Source organism: Pseudopipra pipra, chromosome W, assembly GCF_036250125.1.
Source record: "Pseudopipra pipra isolate bDixPip1 chromosome W, bDixPip1.hap1, whole genome shotgun sequence".
Lineage (NCBI taxonomy): Eukaryota > Metazoa > Chordata > Aves > Passeriformes > Pipridae > Pseudopipra > Pseudopipra pipra.
The window spans coordinates 22953794-22973848 of NC_087580.1; the positions used below are offsets into that span (position 1 = coordinate 22953794).

The window sequence follows — 20055 nt, forward strand, 5'->3', positions numbered from 1 at the left end:
AGTCTGGAACTCTGCCAACCCTCCTTGCTGCCCTGTTTGCAGACTGGTTCCATGTCTGCCTTTGCCAAGGCCCCAGGAAGCTCTGGGCTGGCTCTGGCCTTTCCAAGGGTTTGGGAGAGGTCTCCCAGTGACACTGCCCAGCCTTCCCAATATCCCTGACACCAAAACCTTTTCCATAGCCCACACTTCCAGAGGAGTGCCCAGGACACAACACAGGTTGTCCTGGTGGTTCTGGAGAATGAGAAGGGATTTCTTGCTCGAGGCCAACCCCTCCAATTGGATTTGAGTGCAGCTGAAAGGTTTCCTCAGCATTTTCCCTGGTGCCTCCCTGCCCTGAAGGTTTGTGGCCATCAGGCTGGAGCTGAGGGGGTTGGGCAGGTGCCTGAGGAGGGGGGAGAACAAGGGGGTAGCACAACTGTGCCAGGAGGGCTGTGTTGGGCAAGGATGAGGAGGCTGCAGAAAACAGTGGCACTGGGGAGGGGAGAGGAGCAGCTGGAGAGACCTTGTGCCTGCCCACGCTGGGCAGGAGCTGCCCCAGGATGGCAGCTCTGAAGCACTCACAGGATGTCCCTGGGAACAGGAGGGGAAGACTGGATCTGAAAATGGAACCTGGAAAGCAGAGAGCAGCAGTGTCATGGTGACACTGCAGGAGAGTCCCAGCCCTGGAGCAAGGGGACAGAAGAAGTGACCCAGTCCATGCAGTGGCCTCAGAAGATCCCACAGCATCCTGGAGATGCTGGAAGGGAGCCCAGCTCTGCTTCACAAGTTCCCAGGGCCTGTCCCTGCCTGTGCTCCAAGGGCTTCCACCCCCCAGGACTGTGCTCAGAGAGCACTCAGGTCTTACAGCGAGAAAGGGGCTCAGCAGGACAGTGTGGGAGTGGTAAGAGAGCAGCTCTGGACAGACCAAGCACTGCTGCTCCCTGGCAGTGCTGCTGGGCTGGGATTATTGTCCCCTTCCTGTTTGCAAATACACCCTGTCCTGCAGTGTGGAACATCTGAGAAGAAGGATTTGGACAATGAAGGTACTGTTTTTTAATTTGTTTAAATACTCAGCGAGAACAATTCATCATTTATACATCTCTGGGTCAAATTCAATGGGTAGACACTAAATTAGAAGGCAGATGCATAATAATATTTCATTGCACAGAACGTTATTGCAAGAAAAATCTGCTGACCTTCAAGAAAAACCTGAGCAGGAAGGCCGGGTCATTAAGAAGTCCCATTCTGAATGCTACACACCAGAAAACAGGCACTTTATTGCTCCTGAAAAGCATCCAGTCATCATTTTTCTCAGGGCATCCTTTAGCTCCTGGTTCCTCAGGCTGTAGATGAGGGGGTTCAGTGCTGGAGGCACCACTGAGTACAGAACAGACAGGGCCAGATCCAGGGATGGGGAGGAGATGGAGGGGGGCTTCAGGTAGGCAAATGTACCAGTGCTGAGGAACAGGGAGACCACAGCCAGGTGAGGGAGGCACGTGGAAAAGGCTTTGTGCCGTCCCTGCTGAGAGGGGATCCTCAGCACAGCCCTGAAGATCTGCACATAGGAGAAAACAATGAAAATGAAACAACCAAGTGATAAAGAGATGGAAAACAAGAGAAGCCAGAGTTCCCTGATGTAAGAGTGTGAACAGGAGAGCTTGAGGATGTGTGGGATTTCACAGAAGAACTGGCCCAGGGCATTGCCCTGGCACAGGGGCAGGGAAAATGTATTGGCTGTGTGCAGCAGAGCAGTGAGAAAGCCAGTGGTCCAGGCAGCTGCTGCCATGTGGGCACAAGCTCTGCTTCCCAGGAGGGTCCTGTAGTGCAGGGGTTTGCAGATGGCAACGTAGCGGTCGTAGCACATGGTGGTGAGGAGATAAAACTCTGTTGAAATGAAAAAGGCAAAGAAAAAGAACTGTGCAGCACATCCCATGTAGGAGATGGTTGTGGTGTCCCAGAGGGAATTGTGCATGGCTTTGGGGACAGTGGTGCAGATGCAGCCCAGGTCTGTGAGGGAGAGGTTGAGCAGGAAGAAGCCCATGGGGGTGTGCAGGTGGTGGTCGCAGGCTACGGCGCTGAGGATGAGGCCGTTGGCCAGGAGGGCAGCCAGGGAGATGGCCAGGAAGAGCCAGAAGTGCAGGAGCTGCAGCTCCCGCCTGTCTGCCAATGCCAGGAGGAGGAACTGGGCCATGGAGCTGCTGTTGGACATTTGCTCCTTCCCCAGGGTATTTTGATCTGTTGAGGAGGAAAAGTCACTGCTGAGTTAGACCAGGCTTCTGCAGCCAAACATTACCCGTCACAGCCACCCCACTCACAGGCTCTCTCTCCTCTCTCAGACCTCCCTGCAGCTCCCTCCCCTGAGCTCTGCCTTTTGCTGGCTGAAGGGAACACTGGAAGCAGGAACTCTGTGATGGGCTCCCAATGACTCCTTGCTCTGCTGGGAGAGAGAACTTGGAATGCAGGGTGATCCCAAATGAAATGTATTCATGATACATCAAAGAGTTTCTCAGTTTTGCTGTTTGCAATTTGCCCAAATGAAGGACTGAGCTGAGGGAATTCTTTGGATTTGTTCACCCACTTGCACCTGCCACACTTAGGAGTGGTTGTGGAGGTTTGAAATCCCTGACATTCCTATTGCACTGCAGGTCAAGTCTTGTGGGTTCTGAGGGGCACAAGGATGGTCCCTTAGTGCAGAGAGAAGAGCTGCTCTGCCCATCAGTCCTGGGCTCAGCTGCCCTGTGCTGGCAGCTGGGAGCTGGAGGAGCATCACACTCAACTGTTCCCCTCCAAAGAAACTGCTCAGATAACCAGGAATCCATGTCCAAAGAACAGACTGACACACTCCTCACCTTTTCATCTCTCCCCTCCCAGAGGGAGACACAAAATGCTCCTTGCAGCTGCCCAGTGCATTTCCATGGATTTAGCCCTGAGGAGTTTTCTCCATGGGGATCCTGTGCAGCACAGAGATGCTATGGCAGAGCTGTGCCCTTCTGGAGGGCACCTGCAGCCCTGCAGGACACCCAGGCAAACAGCTGAATCCCCTGAAGGTGCCTGGAGGGCACTTGGGCACTTGGCTGCCACAGACACATCCCCACAGGAGCACCCAAAGAGTTTGGGTCTGCACAGGAATCTGCCCCCCCAAAACCCCACACTGGCTCAGAAAACCCAGTGCTGAGAACAAGGAGAGCCCAGGCAGCAGGGGATGGCAGTGAAATGCCACAGTGCTGCTGCCAAGGGAGGAGGGACACACAGAGACAGCTGGAAATCAGGGCCCTGTCCTTGCCTGGGCTCTGGCTGCTGCAGGGCAATGCACAGCCCAGCCCCCGTGGGCCTGAGGGCACAGGCTCTGCTTAGGCTGGGAAAGGAGCCCAGGCAGGAGCTGCTCAGGGAAGGGGTCTGTGCCACAGGGACAGCAGGGAGGGGCCCCCATCCCCCTGCCCAGCCCTTGTGGCAGCAGCTCCCTCTCCCTGCCTGCCTGTCTCTGGGTGAGGAGCTGTTCCTGCCAGCAGCCCCTCCCTGTGCCCAGCTCAGCTCCCTGCCAGTGCTGCCAGAGCCATCCCCAGCCCAGTGCCCAGGGGCAGCTCTGCCTGGGCAGGGGCTGCAGAGCAGATCCCAGACCCCCTGCGGTGGCTGGGAAGGGGGAGGTGTTCTGGGGGGATGTGCTTCCTGAGAAGGGCCCCTGGAAATGGAGGAGGTGGAGCTGAAGCTGTGAGGAGCCCTGAGCCTGCAGCTGAAGGGCCCTGCCCAGCCCTGCCCTGCCCTGAGAGGTCACTCTTTCCACCCACCCCTTCTCCCTGCAGGGCTGTGGCAGCTCCTTGGCCGGGCTGAGAGCTGCCCCTGGCAGGCAGCAGAGTCCCTGTCCCAGCACACAGAGCCCTGGGGGCAGGACCCTGCTCTGCACCACAGCCCTGGGCACCCCTGGCTGCACCCCCACCTTCCCACCCCACAGCCAGCCCTGCCACAGGGAACCTTCTTGCCCTGGGCCTCTGAGGGGGCAGCAGCAAGTCCTGCTCTGCAGCAGCTTCTCCTGCTGCACCCCAGCAAATCCAGCAGAGCCATCCTGACAGCTCCTGCCACTGCTGCCATTTGGCAGCTGCCAGAGGCACTTGCAGGAACTCACCTGCACTGCTCTGCAGCCACAGCCCGACCGTGGCAAAGGGCTGGCAAGGTTCCTGCCCTGAGCAGCTCTGCCCTGTCCTCCCACCCCAGGATCCCTTGAACCTCCTGCTCCCTTCTCCTCTCTGCCCTTGCTGCCTGCAGCTCCTGCCCTGCTCTGCCATGTGGCCACTTCCCCTGCACTGCAGCAACTGGGAGAGTGCTGCTGAAAGATCCTGGAAGCTGTGGGATGTGCCAGCTTTAGGAGGGGCCTCCAGGAAGGCAAGTTGAACTTTCCTACAGCCAGAGAATTCTTCCTTCAAATCCTGGGAAGGTTTCTCCTGTGGTGAGAGCTCAGTCACCTCCCAGCCCAGGCTGTCTCTCATCTCTCTGCCTTCTCTCCTGTGTGCTGGGTGCTGCAGGCAGTGCCCTCAGCCCTGCTGGGCTGTGCAGAGGAGCTGATCCTGGGCAGAGCTGTCTCTTTGAAGCTCTTCTTGCTTGCCAGGAGCTCCCTGTGTGCCAGGAACCCGGCCCAGCTCAGCAGCACAGCAACAGCCCCAGGCATTTCATGACCCTCAGGGGAGTTGATGTTGTTTACATGAGACTCAGTCCCTGAGAGGAAGTTCAAACAACTTTTCAGGAAGTCACAGTGAGATTGAAACACTAAAGTGTTTCGTAGTGCTAATGAGTCTCACTGAGGGACACAACTGAGAACGTGTCCCCAGGTTCCAGTTAGAGCAGAAATCTGCAGACAGTGATGACAGGGATGGACAAGCAAGGGAAAGGTGTTTCTGATGCTGAAGAAGCCTTGACTTGTTTCCTTAATCCAAGGGGCCAAGCCCTGACCCCCAGCCCCTGGGAAGGCAGATCTGTCCCTGCCTCATTCCTCAGGGCTCTTCCTGGGGCACTGGGATGTGGGATGTGCAATGCCAAGGGCAGGCCCATGGGGTGGCACCGGCCAGGCTGCTGAGCAGGGACAAGGAGGCCATGAGGCCCCAGGGCTGCAAGGGGCACTCCCCTCCTCCTGGCCTCAGGGGCACAGACAGCAGCCATGGCCAAAGGCCTGTAGAAGGTGGCTCTGGCAGGGCCTTTCAGCTTCTCCCCCTCCCTGTCTCCTCTCCAGCCCAGGTTGTCCTACGGTGTCCATGCCCTGCCCCTTTCCCTGCAGGCTGTCGTCATCCCCCCGGCTGCCCCACCTGGCTGGCACCTTCCTGCACTGACATCTCTGCGTCCTCCCTGGCTCTTCCTGCACACACAAAGCCTTGGGCTCATCCAGGCTCCTCCTGGGTGATGTGTTGCATCACACTACTGCCCTCGGAGTGAAAATTCTTTTCTCCTCATATCCACACTGGACCTCTCCAGCTGCACTTGGCATTAATTTTTTTCCTTCTCATGCTTTTTTCTGCTACAACAAAAGCATCCACCCTCTCTGAAGCGAGTCTTCAAGCACTCAGTGTTCTTCTCTGCTGTCCTCTGCCTGCACACCACTAAACCCACGAATCCTTTGCCCCTGTAGAGTGGTCATATGTTTGAGACCTCCAAACCCCTTCCTGGGACATCTCTGAGCACTCTCCAAGTTGTTCGCAGATAGTATCCCAGATAGTCACAGGGATACGTTTTACCAAGGGCTGTAGTGGCAGAACATGGGGCAATGGCTTTGAACTGAAATAGGGGAGCTTTCTATTGGATAAAATGAAGAAATACTTACCAATGGGGCTGGCAAGGACTACAACAGAAGAGGATGTCCCATCCCTGGATTTGTCCAAGGTCAGGAATTTTGAGCAGCCTCAATTCATGAAGATGTCACTTTCCATGTCCAGGGACTTGGACCACATGAGCTTTTATGTCCCTTCCAGCCAAACCATTCTTGATTCTTTGAGTCCCAAACTCCTTCTCCAAAGAACTTCTGTTGCTAGGACATGAATTACCATGTTTTTGGAGAAGCCATTGTAAACCCAAAAAGTAAAAAAATCAGTTCAAATAAAGTTCCATCATCTCTGTGTGAGAGTTTCACCAAATGGTTCAATGGCAGAGCCTCCCAGCATGACCTTGCCAGTTGAAGATGGGGGATTCTGTTTGGGGTGTGAGTCTTATGATGGGCAACAAGAAAGCACATTTGGGGACTGTGCAAGACTTGTTGTGGGATCTCAAGGGAAGAACCAAAGGAAGGGAAATGGTGGGATCACAGTGGTTTGTGAAGGAATGGGCATGAGAAAAGAGAGAAAAGGGATGAAAAGGCTGGTCATGGTAAACAGGAGGATGCTCAAGACACTTCCCAGGCCATGCCCTGACACTGATCCCCACAGCCTGTCCTGTTTTCCTATTAACTCTATGGCCAAGAATTTTCTGTGGGGAGGGACCTCTCTGCTCCTGGCACAGATTGTGGCCCAAGTTCCAGCCACTGCAGTGGGAACCACAAATAGTCAGGTCTTGTGTTCTTTGGGGGGCCATACTGATATTTGTGTGTATGTGTGAGTGTGTGCGTGTTGGAAGCACAAAACAGTGAAGAAAATGCAAAGCTCAACCCGCGATGGGGCCCGTGGGGATCAGAACAGACACACAAATCAGATGAAAGTCCTATGGTGTGTGTTACCACGGCATCGGGGAGGAACGTGGAGTGGGGTGGAAGCTGCGTGGTCTCATTTTCCTTAATACCCAGAGATGTTTTGTACAAACCAAGTGCACCTCCTACCAGGAAATATCCTGTACAACGTGCCCACAAAAGAAATGGAAGGTTGGACCACAGTCCCACCCACAGCACTTTGCACAGTCCTGGTTAATAAGGTATAAAATGTAGCCTGACTTTGTCCCTAAGTGGGGGCTGAGAATTGGACCCAACATGTGCAGGGACAGAGGGAGGGGTTTGTCCCCCTGGCCCTGCCCAGAAGGGACACCTTTCAGGAAGGGTTGTGGCCTTGGCTGTGCTGAGGGTTGCCCCGGGCAATGCAGCTTGGGATTGCAGTGGCACTGTCAGGGCTCTGCAGAGCTCCTGGCAGTTCCTGCCTTTGTCCCCAGCAATGCCAGAGACCTGCAGGGGTTGCAGTCAATCCCTTGTGCTCTTTGGGACCCCGACTGGCTCTGCTGAATGTCAGCAGGCCTGGAGTTCCCAGACTGTTCCTGCATCCAGGGTCGGGCCTGCAGTGACGTTTGTGCAGCATTCAATTGGGGCAGTGGCAGGATGGCCATGGATCCATTCCTGCAGAAACACAATGGGGCTCCATCCCAGGCAGGGAGAGAATGGGCCCACAAATGTTGGAAGGATAAGAAGCAGGGAGTTTTGGAACCAAAGGAACCCTGGGACATGGTGGAACCTCCTGGAATCAAGGGGACATTGTGACCCTGCAGCACCTCCTGGAACCAAAGGGAGTCTGGGACGTGGCAGGGCCTGATGGAAACAAAGGAACCTCCTGGGAACAAAGGGACCCTGGACACTGCCAAAACTCAGGGAGACAAGGGAACCCCAGGACACTGTGGAATCTCCTGGAATCCAGGGGCCATTGGAATACACTGGGGCCTCCTGGAACCAAAGAGAACATGGGACACTGCGGAACCTCATGGAATCAAAAGGACCCCAGGAGTTTGTCAGGGAATCAAGGGGCCAGTGTGACATCCCAGAACCTTTTGGAACCAAAGGAAACAAACGGGACATTGCGGAATCTCATGGAATCTAGGGTCCATTGTGACCTTGTGGAACCTCACAGAATCCAGGGGCCATTCTGATTCTGCAAGGCCTTCTGGAGTCAAAGGGACCATTGTGACACTGGGGAACATCATGGAATCAAGGGTCCATTGTGACACTGGGGAAAATGATGGAGTCAGTGGGCCATTGTCACACTGCAGGGCCTGATGGAGCCAAAGAATGCTGGGAAACAGTGCAAACTCATGGAATCAAGCAACCATTGTCGCATTGCTGAGCCTCAAGGAATAAGGGATCCAATCTTTCCCTCAGATTTTGTCAACAAATTAAAGTTAAGGAATTACAGAAGTGGGATTGAACCACTTTTTTCCCACTGGTTTTATTGATTGGCCAAGTGAGAATATTTATATAAAATGAATCATTTATTCTTACAAATGATCAGACAAAAGATCTAAAGCAAAATTATTTACTATACAGTATAAAGGCTAAAACTACTAGTAGTATAGTATAAGATAGGACAGTGCACTATATTGAAGCAATTATTGAAACAATTATATTCAAGCTAGCAAAAAGAAACAATTCTCACATAGAGATCTGATGGAACTCACCCAGACCAGCGGCCATGGGGAGATTTCTTTTGGTCAACCTTGAGGAGTGTCCTTGGAGGGCATCCCCACCCAAGGCAGGAATCTCCACACATCTACCCCAAGAAGGGCTGTGTTAGAAGAACCTGCCTGGATGAAATGGGACTGGACTTCTCTAGTAGGAAGGGATTGACTGCTCCTCACAAATGGACAGGCCAGTGAGCAGCTTCTCTGTCCCATCCAACTTCCAAAAGCAGGATGTGTGTTTGGAGTTGGGTGAACCAGGCTGGTTTGAACATCATTCAACACCAAAACCATTCCCATGGTGCCACCGGTAACTGGCAGATCTCACAGACAGCTTGCATGAGAGCTGGCACTGTTGGCACTGTCTGATGGCATTTTAGGCCTTATCAGGGTAGGCCCTCCTGCCCCCCGGGTCGAGAGGTTGGCTGTGAAAGTCCATCCTGGAGATGCACAGGGAGCCAAGAGTTGGGCTCCTGAGTGACATCCAACAATGGACAGGGGGATGGGACTGACCAGAGGAAAGTGTCTCAGGTAGAGCTGGACTGGCAACACAAGGGGGAATTATTCCTGGCTCGCTGGGCCCAGGACACCTCAGGGCCTCAGGGAAGAGCTGCAACATCCAGCTGGGCTTGTGATCCAGGGCTGCATTTAACCCTGGACACCAACTGCCAGGTTCTCCACAACTGGGAAACATGTGCTGCCATCAAAGAGGCCAAGAGGGTAAAGCCCCTGTGGGGTGGGAGATGATGGCTGAGATAGAGATGTGGGCAGGCCTGGCAGATTGATCCCAGCACACTCCCCAAACCCACCAAGGCAAGCTCTACGTGCTGACAATGGTGGACACAACCCCTGGATGGCAGGAGACACCCCCTGTGCCTCCCACCACTGCCCACAACACCATCCTGGGCCTGGAAAAGCAAGTCCTGGGGAGACACGGCCCTCCAGAAACACTGGAGTTGGACAGCAGGACTCTTTTCCAAAACAACCTTGTGCACACCTGGAGCAGAGAGCTCGGCATGGAGTGGATGGATCCTATTCCCTGTCAGGCACCAGCCTCTGGGAAAGTTGAATGGTAGAGTGGACTGTTCCAAACCACCTGGAAAGCAATGGGCAGTGGGACCTTCAAACCTTGGGATCTGCATTCAGCAAAAGCCACCTAGTTAGTTAATCCTGTAAGCTCAAGAGACAAAACTCCAGGCCAATTCAGTGTCTAAGATCAGCTCAAAAGAGCAGGTCCTTTAATCAGGCCCACAGGCCCAGGGGAACACACACGACGCGCCCTCCCAGGCAATGGTTCTACAGTTTTAGAAGATGGTCCGTCCAATGCCAGAACTATCCACCCCCCGGTTCTGCCCAGTTCTGCCCCCAACACGCCCCTTGGGGAATTGGGTTTGGGGGCTTTGGGACCCCTTCTTCCTCATCTTTATCTTCTTCACCGCACATACAGTCCTTGGAGCGCCTCCAGAGTTCTGGGCTGGAAGGTTGCTTTGTCTCTTGTGGGATGTTTTTCAATAGAGGAGTTTTTCTACAATTCTACCTTGAAAAGAAGTCTAAACAGGCTAAAGGAATTTAGAAAGTTTGATAACAAATGGGGTAATAGGGTTGGGTCTTCTGTGTAAACTACTATGCTAATGGGTGGCATATGATACAGCTACATTAACATCTACATTTAGTGCACAACTACTTTTAAAATATAAAAAAAGCAAAAATATCCAGAAAGCTTTAAGGCATCACACAAACCTAGTTAGGTAACTCTACCAGTTGAACTGGTCCTGCCCAAAAAGAACCTCTACGTACCATAGAAGGGGATAAACTCCCTGTGGTCCATATGAGGAATATGTTGGGGAGGACGGTTGGGATTAGTCCTGCCTTAAGCAAAGGCAAAGCCATCCATGGGATTGTTTCTGCTCAAGGACATGGGTGCACTTGGTGGATGATGCAGAGGGATGGGGAAACACTCTGTGTACCTCAAGGGGATTTGATTTTTGGGTCAGAACAGTCCGTGAGGTTGAATTGTAGAATATTGTTTGCCCAATGACGCTCCCACTGTGTGCCACAAATCCCACAAACAGTGAGGTGTTTCCTTATGTACATTTTTTTTATTTTCTATGCTTTTGATGTTTTCTTAAAAAAAAAAGTCCTGTTTCCATTCCCTCCTTCTTCAGTAGCCACCATCTTGTGTGTCCCAGAGATTTAGTCTAAATGGGGACTCTCATATTGGTTTTGAGTGACATAAATGAACCTGCAATAAACTTTTGTGTGAAATTCCTTTCCTGATCAGAGCAGGACTGATCAGGAAATGAGAACAGTTTTCTGGTTGTTGTCCCAGCTTAGGGACTGGCCCTGTGCCTGGAGCTGGAAGAGCTGAGACTATCTACTGTGCAAACTGGACTTCAGTGGAGGCAGTGTGGACTTAATACATAGCAGGTTTTTGGTTTTTTATTGAGCTGTGCCTTCCTTTGGTTTTGTTTGCTGGCAATAAATGAACATCCCTCTGTGTCTCGGGCAGCTCTTTCTCCAAGCCAAGCAGGTGGGAGTTGGTGCCAAGGAGCTGAAACCTGCAGGTCCAGCCTTGAGTGGAGGGAGCTCAGATTTGCCCAAGGCTGCTTTGAGTGCCAGGGGTTTGATGAGGGAATGGTTGGGTGGGGATAGGGATAAAGTCTGATGGATTGTCAGACATAAAGGGTGTTGATTTTCTTATCTATTCAGACTGAATTAGGAGGTACCTGGGATCAATATCGACTGGGGATTGCTGATATCAGTGTAAAAACAGGAAAGAAGTAAACAGGACACAGAAAAAGACATCTTTTCTCATGGTTTTAGTAATACAATATATTCACTTGGAAAGCACTTCTGAGATCTGTCTAATTAACCACAAAGGAATTGAAGACTTAGAAGTCAATTATTCCCAGGGGCTTCTCCGGTTAAGATGCCATCAGTGAGAACAGTGTGTGGAGGAATGAGCAGACAAGGAGACCATCCCTGGGGCTGGGGAAGCAGGAACTCAGAGTCACTGGTTCCAGGTGGCAACTGGACTCGGGGATGTTGCTGTGAGAGCCCCTAAAGGGTGTGATGATTTCAGGGGGAGTACAGTTAAATTTCTTCCCCGTGGCTGGTGCAGGGCTGTGTTTTGTCTTTGTGCTGAACAAGGGTTGATGATCACAGAATGACAGAATAGGATGAGTTGGAAGGGACCCACAAGGATCATCCAGTCCAACCCTTAGCCCTGCACAGGACCATTCCCAAGGGTCACACCATGAGCCTGAGAGGATCATCCAAACACTTCTTGAGCTCTGTCAGCCTTGGTGCTGAGCCCACTGCCCTGGGGAGCCTGGTCAGTGCCCAACCACCCTCTGGGGGAAAAATCTTTTTCTAATACCCAACCTAACCCCGCCTGACACAGCTCCAGGCCATTCCCTCAGTCCCGTCCCTGGTCCCCCCAGAGCAGAGCTCAGGGTCTGCCCCTCCTCTGCCCCTCCCCAGGAAGTGGGACCTGCAGTGAGGTCTCCCCTCAGTCTCCTCTTCTCCAGCTGAACACACCAAGTGCCCTCAGTGTCCTCACATGCCTTCCCCCCAGGGCCCTTCCCCATCTTCCTTGCCCTCCTTTGGACACTCTCCAATGACTCAATCTCTCCCTTCCATTGTGTCCCCCCAAACTGCCCCAATGGTGCAGGTGAGGCCGCCCCAGGGCAGAGCAGAGCGGGACAATCCCCTCCCTGGCCCGGCCGGCCATGCTGGGCCTGATGCCCCCAGGACAGGCTTGGCCCTCCTGGCTGCCAGGGCACTGCTGACTCAGGGCCAACTGGCCACCCACCAGCACCCCCAGGGCCCTTTCCCGGCACTGCTTTCCAGCCTCTCCTTCCCAGTCTGTCCGTCCATGTGGGGTTGCCCCATCCCAGGGCAGAATCCGGCACTTCCCCCTGGTGAAGTTCTCAGGGCTCCTAAAGAGCCGGGAGGTCACGGGATGGCAAAGAGCCCCACGGAGCTAAAGGGACCCTTGGGACACTGTGGAACCTCCTGGAATCAAGGGGCCTTTGTGACATGTGAGGCCTCATGGAATCAGAGGAACCCTGTGGACTCTCATGGAATCAAGGGACACCTGTGACACTGTAGGATCTCATGGAACCAAGGTGCCATTGGGACACAGCATGGCTGCAGGGAATCAGGGCTCCAGAGTAAAAGTCCATGGTCTCATGGAAAAAATGAATTCTGGGACACTGTGGAACCTCATGGAAACAAGGGGCCATTGTGACACTGCAGGGCCTCATGGAGCCAAAGGAACCCTGGGACTTTTTGGATCCTCATGGAGTCAAGGGCCAGTTGTGACACTGCAGAGCCTCATGGAACTAAAGGAATTGTGGAGAACATCCCGGTAACGAGGGAACACTGGGACATGCAGCTCACAGTGGAACCAAAGGAGCTCCAAGACATTCTGGAATTCATGGAACCAAGGGCTCATTGTGACACTCCAGGGCCTCATGGAAACAAAGGAAAACTGGGACACTGTGGATACTCGTGGAACCAAGGGGCCATTTGACACGTGGGCCCTCATGAAAGCACAGGAACCCAGAAACATTTTGGAAGCTCAGGGAACCAAGGGGCCATTGTTACACTGTGGAACCTCAGAGAATCAAGGGCTCAGTCTGACAGTGCAGGGCCTCATGGAGCCATAGGAATCCAGGGACACTGTGGAACCTCATGGAATGAAGGGGCCAGTGTGACACTGCAGAACCTCATGGAACAGTGGGAACAAGGAGACACTGCAGAACCTTGTGGAAACAAGGGGCCTTTGTGACACTGAGCAACCACCTGGAATCAAGTGGCCCTTGGGACACTGCAGGGCCTCGTGGAACAAAAATGCCCTTGGAGACTGTGGAACCTCACGGTGTCAAGGGTCCGTTGTGACATGTCAGGACCACATGGAACTGAAGGAAACTTGGAACAGGGCAGAACCTCCTGGAATCAAGGGGCCATTGTGACATGTGGGGCCTCATGGAACAAAAGGAATCCTGGGCAACTACAGGAACACTTGGAAGCAAGTGGCCACTGGGACACGTGGGGCCTCATGGAATCAAGAGGCCACTGTGACACTGCAGGGCCTCTTTGAACCAAAGGGGCTTGTGCTGGGCTGTCACAGGCCAGGGCAGGGGCAGCTGGAGAGCCCCTGGCCCAGCCCTGAGTCACGGGCTGAGCCATCAGCTCCTGCTGAGAGAAGGGACCTCACAGGCAACATTGGGGCAGTTTGGGGGGACACAATGGAAGGGAGAGATTGAGCCATTAGAGAGTGTCCAAAGGAGGGCAAGGAAGATGGGGAAGGGCCTTGGGGGGAAGGCGTGTGAGGACACTGAGGGCACTTGGTGTGTTCAGCTGGAGGAGACTGAGGGGAGACCTTTGGAGGGGCAGAGGAGGGGCAGACCCTGAGCTCTGCTCTGGGGGGACCAGGGACTGAACCTCAGGGAATGGCCTGAAGTTGTGTTAGGTTGGATTTTAGACAAAGATTCTTCCCCCAGAGGGTGGTTGGGCACTGACCAGTCTCCCCAGGGCAGTAGGAACAGCACCAAGGCTGACAGAGCTCAAGAAGTGTTTGGATGATCCTCTCAGGCTCATGGTGTGATTCTTGGGGATGGTCCTGTGCAGGGTAGGAATTGGACTGGAGGATCCTTGTGGGTTGTGGTAGTTTGGTCTAGGCCTTTCTTGGTGACCAGTTTGTAACCAAGGAAGTGCCCAGATTTACCCAGTATTCCCTACAATTTTTACGTAAGCCAGGCTATAAGAAGAAAGGAGGAGAGGCCTTTGCTCTCTTTCCTTCCGGCAGCTTTGGAGGTGCAGGTTCCCTGCTGTTGTCTGTCATGTTGGGGAGTGAGGCCTGGTAAGGCCTTGCTGACCTTGGGAGGTGGAGGTTGCCGGCAGTCGCTCCAGCGTGACTCTCCATTGTCCCAAGGAGAGTAGTAAGGTATTCTTTGCTAATTCTTTTAGTTGCTAGATCTTGGGCTATTGATCAGGATATATATATTTTATTTTGGTTTTGTTCCTTTTTTCCCTACCCCTTCCCTTTCCCTTTTCCTTGTGAAATTCTATATATATATTTCAGTTGTATATAACTGTAACAGTTCATTTGGATACATGTCCGGAACAAAGACGAGGGCCAGAAATATTCAAACACACAAAATATCTTTTATTACGGTGAGAATAATAATAATAATAAACTTAGCAAAGTGAATCAAGAACTAAAAAGGATACAAAATAACCATCTTATTGTGTGGCCTTAAAAACAAATACTACGAACAGCATTAATATTGTATTAACTAGTGAAAAGGAGGGATAGTAAAGGGATACCAAACAAGGGATCTTAACACAATATTATGGATAACTATTAACATGATATTAGTTAGTAAAAAGGGAAATTAAAGGGAAACACTATGACAATATTCAATAATGAAAGGGGAATTAAAGTGACACTAAAGGGATATTAAAAAGTATGATCTCTCAGTTGCTTCCTGTCAATAACCTGTGCTTACCCACACAGACAGGCCAGGGCTGTCAGGATCTGCAGCAGCTGGTCGGTGCCCGTGCTTAGCGGGCGTCCCCGCGGAGCGACACAGTCTCGGTGGTAGGATGAGGATCGCTCAACTCAGCAGCTCTGACACCCCATTTTATCAGTTCCACATTACACCACGTAGGGCCAGTACCCAGTATAAGGTGATGCCTGAATGGCAGCCAAACCCCGCCTGATCATCACCTCATGGCAACAGTCTGCGCATGCCCTACTTGTAGGGCAAGGGGCCAGCGACCCCTGCCCACATCATCTTCCTCCCATCATCATCTTTCTCACCCCTATGGATGACCTCTACCACTGTGTTTCAAGGGTAGATGTATCTATCTGTAGAGGATTGGTTAGAAATGAGAGGACATATGAACATGGTTAAGGCTATGGATGAGCTGCTAAAGTATAAGACGCAGTCTGACTAGGCCCATGAGAAAGTGTGAGATAGCAGGGCCGTGAGAAAGCAGCAGCGTCCTTGGGTATTCTAAATTGGGCTGAAAAACAGGAGCTAGGCATTACCAAAACAGAGACACTTAACGAGCCACCTGTGTAAACAATGAAAGACAGTTAAGATGATATCACCACCTAACTGAGCACCAATAATGAGCCTAATTTCTGTAATATTCATGAACCTATTATAGAGTGTATATTAAGCTGTTATCAATCTACAATAAACGAAGTTCCTGGATTCTCACATTGAGGTGTCTAGAGCTTTCCGTCGCGACAAATTGGCGCCCGTGTGCAGGGACCAGAGGGGGGTCCCTAGGGGATCAAGTCGGATCTCCTGGGTCGGAGTCAAGTCGGACTCGGAGTCAAGTCGGACTCCCGAGAGCCAAGTCGGGTTCTCGCAGCCGTGGTCGGACGTAGGAGTTTCGGTCGGTCTTGCCGTGCAGCACAAGAAGGCGAAAGGGCTGGATGAAAAAGAGCTCAACTTGCCGCCGCCGGACGCCTCCCTTTCGGGGATTTCGGACGGCGAAAGAGTTAAGTTCCGTGCTTCCAGGGCCCGGCGCCCGGGACGACTCCTGAAGAAGGAGGCCCGCCGACAAAGCCGCAAAGTCTCGTGGAAAGGGCTGCACAAAGCGTGGTAACACGTTTTTTAGGTAATGAAGGGACAGGCGGCACTATCATTGCTCCAATGCTTTCTGGGAAAGCGGGGAGTTAAGACGAACTGGCTTTGCGGCAGATGCTGCTTTCATGTAAGGGCCAGGGATATGAAGCGAACACTGTAACTGCCTTTACTATCTCTACTTGGAAAGAACTTAGTGATAAACTCTTTACTGCTGCCTATAAGGGAGAAAAAGTTGCTGCTTCCCTCCTTACAATTTGGCGATTGTTATCTGGAACAGTAAAAGGCATTAAAGCACAGTCTGAGGACATTAGGATGCTACTGGATACCATCATACGGAGAAATCGTGTAAAAAGGGAGTCGAGCGGAGTTGAAGGGAGCCGGAGCGGGACCAGAGATCGTGGAGCGGGTCCGGAGACAACGGAGCGGCCCTACCAACATGAACGCGGTGCTAGCACCTCGGCAGTGCGTATCCAGGACGATCGGAGACGACGGCTGCAGTGTGAAAGTACTGCTGATAGACCAGAGATAAACTTTACGAACACTATGACTGAGTTCCACCTTAAGACATTTCCAGCTTTTCATCCGAACTGTGCAGCGGGACTGCGCTGCGCATTTGTGGCTGTGTTCACGGCGCTGTGTGCTTATGCCGCCGTGTTGAGTGAACCCGTGCCGGCGCCGGGTCTGTCCGCCTGTGGCGGGTGCCTACGGGGCGGCGCCGAGCAGCAGGGCAGTGGCGGTGGTCGCGCCGCCTGCGCGGTCCCGGCTCGGAGCGGTGCCCCCGCGTGCGTGCACGCCGGCGGCCCCGGGCGCGGCGGGCGGCGGGGGGGCTCTGTTTCCCCCGCACTGCTGACAGCCATGGTCCCAGGGGGTGTGCGTTCCCCTTCCCTTCTTTGCAGCGAGTGGTTTTTCCCTGGTGCTGCTCCTCTTCCTAGAGTTAATGACGGTAGCAAAAACATTGGGGGGTGCAGTCGGGGGAGGGGGAAAGCTGTTTCTCTTTTTCCCCGTTACACCAATCACCCCTTCTCTGAAACGTGCCTGTTTGCAGCTGTTCTCTCCCTCTCCTATGTTTTTGTCTTTTCTTAAGCAGACCCTGTGATTAAGTTCCTTCTGCTGATCTCTCCGGGTGAGCCCAGCCCCTCCTTCCCCTCCTTCGTCTTTCAGCAATGAGGAGCGTGGGGGGAGGCAAAGACGGTAAAACACGGAAAAAAGGGAAAAGAGAAAAAACAACTTAAAATTAACAATATCCCAACTTATAAATCAAATAAGATTGCATTGTTTTTACAGCAATAGGTGTTAAGCATGCAGTGTGCTCATGGTATTCTCAAATGTTTTCTTCAAAAACAGAAGGGGAGACTGACGAAAAATCCTTTGAAGTAAGATTAGAAATAACGCGACATCCGTGCTTAGCTTTTGCATATTGCAGAAGGTTGTTAAGAATTTCCTATAGTTTGCCATTTTGCTTCTCTTACATGAAATTTGGCTGTTTTCCCCAGAGGCAGGGTGCAGGTAGAAGATTTGGAGACGGAACGATGAGACAGAAGGGGATATAGTCTTGCCCCCTGCAAAAGTAGCTTTATTGCCTTTATGATAAAATAGCATTGCTCTATGAGTAGGGTTGAAGATTTCCAAGATAATATTCTGTTCTTTCTTGCTGTATTTGTCTTTTACATGGAGAGTTATGCAGGATTTGCAGATTGCTGATGGCGGCTATGCCATAAATTTCCTTTGAATTATGAAACTGACAAGAAGTGCACAGCCAATGACCACTTGAAAATGTGTGTGTGATTGAGGAGCGTGTCTGAGGTGGCCACCTGAATGTTGTGTGAAAGAAAAAAGCTACATGAATGTGTGAATGTGTAAACTTAAAAATACTTTCTGCCGGTGTCAAGATTTTAGAGATGTGTAACGTGATTCTGTTGAACCATAGTGATTCCTTATTCTGAATGGGCTCTAAGTTATTTTAAGGAAGGCCTACGATAGATATTGACAGTTATTGTAATCTTAGTAATAGCTCGTGTTGCCTTTTCTTGTATTACTAGACGTGTAAATACTACGACAAAGAAAGCATTGTTGGCACAAAATAAAAACGGGGGAAATTGTAGAGGATTGGTTAGAAATGCGAGGACATATGAACATGGCTAAGGCTATGGATGAGCTGCTAAAGTATAAGACGCAGTCTGACTAGGCCCATGAGAAAGTGTGAGATAGCAGGGCCGTGAGAAAGCAGCAGCGTCCTTGGGTATTCTAAATTGGGCTGAAAAACAGGAGCTAGGCATTACCAAAACAGAGACACTTAACGAGCCACCTGTGTAAACAATGAAAGACAGTTAAGATGATATCACCACCAACTGAGCACCAATAATGAGCCTAATTTCTGTAATATTCATGAACCTATTATAGAGTGTATATTAAGCTGTTGTCAATCTACAATAAACGAAGTTCCTGGATTCTCACATTGAGGTGTCTAGAGCTTTCCGTCGCGACATCTATCTTCCAATATGTAGCAAAACCAAGGAAGAACTCAGCTCTGATAATAGGGGATATCAAGCTGACTTGCTAAAAAGCACAATGGACCTTCCAATTCGCTTGTGCCATGAAGTTACACTGTACCATACTCTAGCTGGTTTCACATCCTAATATGATCCCGTTCTCACGTCTCTATGCTCCATTGATCATCTAATTCAAAAGTACCCCCCTTACAGCAGGGGCTGCAGGAGGGACAGGGGAAGCAGGGCCCATTGCTGCGGCTGGATTTGCTCCCCCGTAGCGAGCATATAAGGCCATCGTTATTTCCTTCCATGCAGCCCAGTTTTTAAATGCCTCCAACGCCTCCAGAACTCGCTTTTTTGATGAGTCCGTTTCCAGTTCCTCGCCAAGATCGTATCTGATGGGTTCCAGTTGATGGAAGTGCCGGTTCATTTGTGATGATCCAATTTAAGAGTGCCAACGGTTTATTTTCTGCTACGTCTTTGTCCAGCGTTTTTAAGGACTGGCTGACAGCTTCAGCTTCTTCTTTAATTTCTGGGGAACACCTCCCCTCGTGGGTGGGAATACATCCCTCCCATCCTAATAGGTCACCTCTTGTTTGCTGAAGCCGGATTTTTCTTCTTTTGTCCTTTTTTGTCCTCTTTCCCTTTTTGTCCTGTTTCTGCAGAGGTGACTGATGCACACAATTTGTCGAAGAGCTCTGCCTTTTTCCTTTGAATTCCATCAGGACAGATGCTATGGCAAGATGTCCCAAGGCCTTTGGCCTCTGGTTACCGACGCCTGTTGAATGTCCCGATCGGGGCGGCCATTTAGAGCATTTGTCTTGCACGAACCCAGTCGACACGGGGGTGCAGTAACCCAATTAGCTTTATTAAGATCAACACAAGCTTATACAGACACTTCAAACGGTGACATGGGACCTCCTCAAGCACTCCCATCCGAGCACTTCACTGCGCACGTGCGACAGAGACCGAAGGACTCTGAGTCCCAGGATGCCCTTTGGCATTCTGCCTGGAATATGAACTGCTACGGGATTGAGCCACTTTGAGGTGACAGGTTGATCCCGCTCGACTTTTGGGGTGCAGAGCTGGGAGAGACTGGAATGTTAATGGTCCATGGCTCCAACACTCTCCAGTTGCAGAAGCAGCGGGGGCTTTGCTGCCCAGGGGCAAAGGAACCGCCCAGGGAAGGGGGGAGAACATCCACCCCTGGAAGGGACAGGCTGGGCTTGGAGCCAGAGAGAGGAAGTGTTATTTTTATGGTTTTAGATCACTATAGACAGGAGCCAAAACTGCCCCAAACCTACTCTACAGGGAAACAAAACTGATCTAAACTGAACCCTACATATAGATAGATAGATAGAGAGATAGATAGATAAACTAACTGTAATCTTCCCCAAGGGATCAGTTAACAAGACCCTGGGTCACCCTCACTGTCAGAAAGGTCGGGACAGGGGCTGGACACGGGTCACCAGGTGTGTGCCCAGCATGGATCACCTGGAACAAGGGTCACCAGGTCTGTGCCCAACGTGGGTTCCTGTGGATCACCCAACGGGGGTCCTTCAATGGCTGATGGAGTTGCAGCAGCAGCAGCAGTCGAAGCTCTTCCCGCAGTCAGGGCACTCAAGGTGCTTCTC

The 20055-nt window shown here is 51.8% G+C and overlaps 1 protein-coding gene across 1 annotated transcript; it reads right to left on the reverse strand.

Annotated features, from left to right (window-relative positions):
- Positions 1-1230: 1230 nt before the first annotated feature.
- LOC135405472 (olfactory receptor 14J1-like) lies at positions 1231-2266 on the reverse strand. Its single transcript, XM_064640173.1, has one exon. The coding sequence runs from the start codon at positions 2186-2188 to the stop codon at positions 1232-1234; it is 957 nt and encodes a 318-aa protein (XP_064496243.1). The 5' UTR covers positions 2189-2266; the 3' UTR covers position 1231.
- Positions 2267-20055: the final 17789 nt, after the last annotated feature.

What these genes read in the sequence shown, in the direction of transcription:
- LOC135405472 (XM_064640173.1), bottom strand. Translation starts at nt 2,188, where the DNA reads ATGTCCAACAGCAGCTCCATGGCCCAGTTCCTCCTCCTGGCATTGGCA.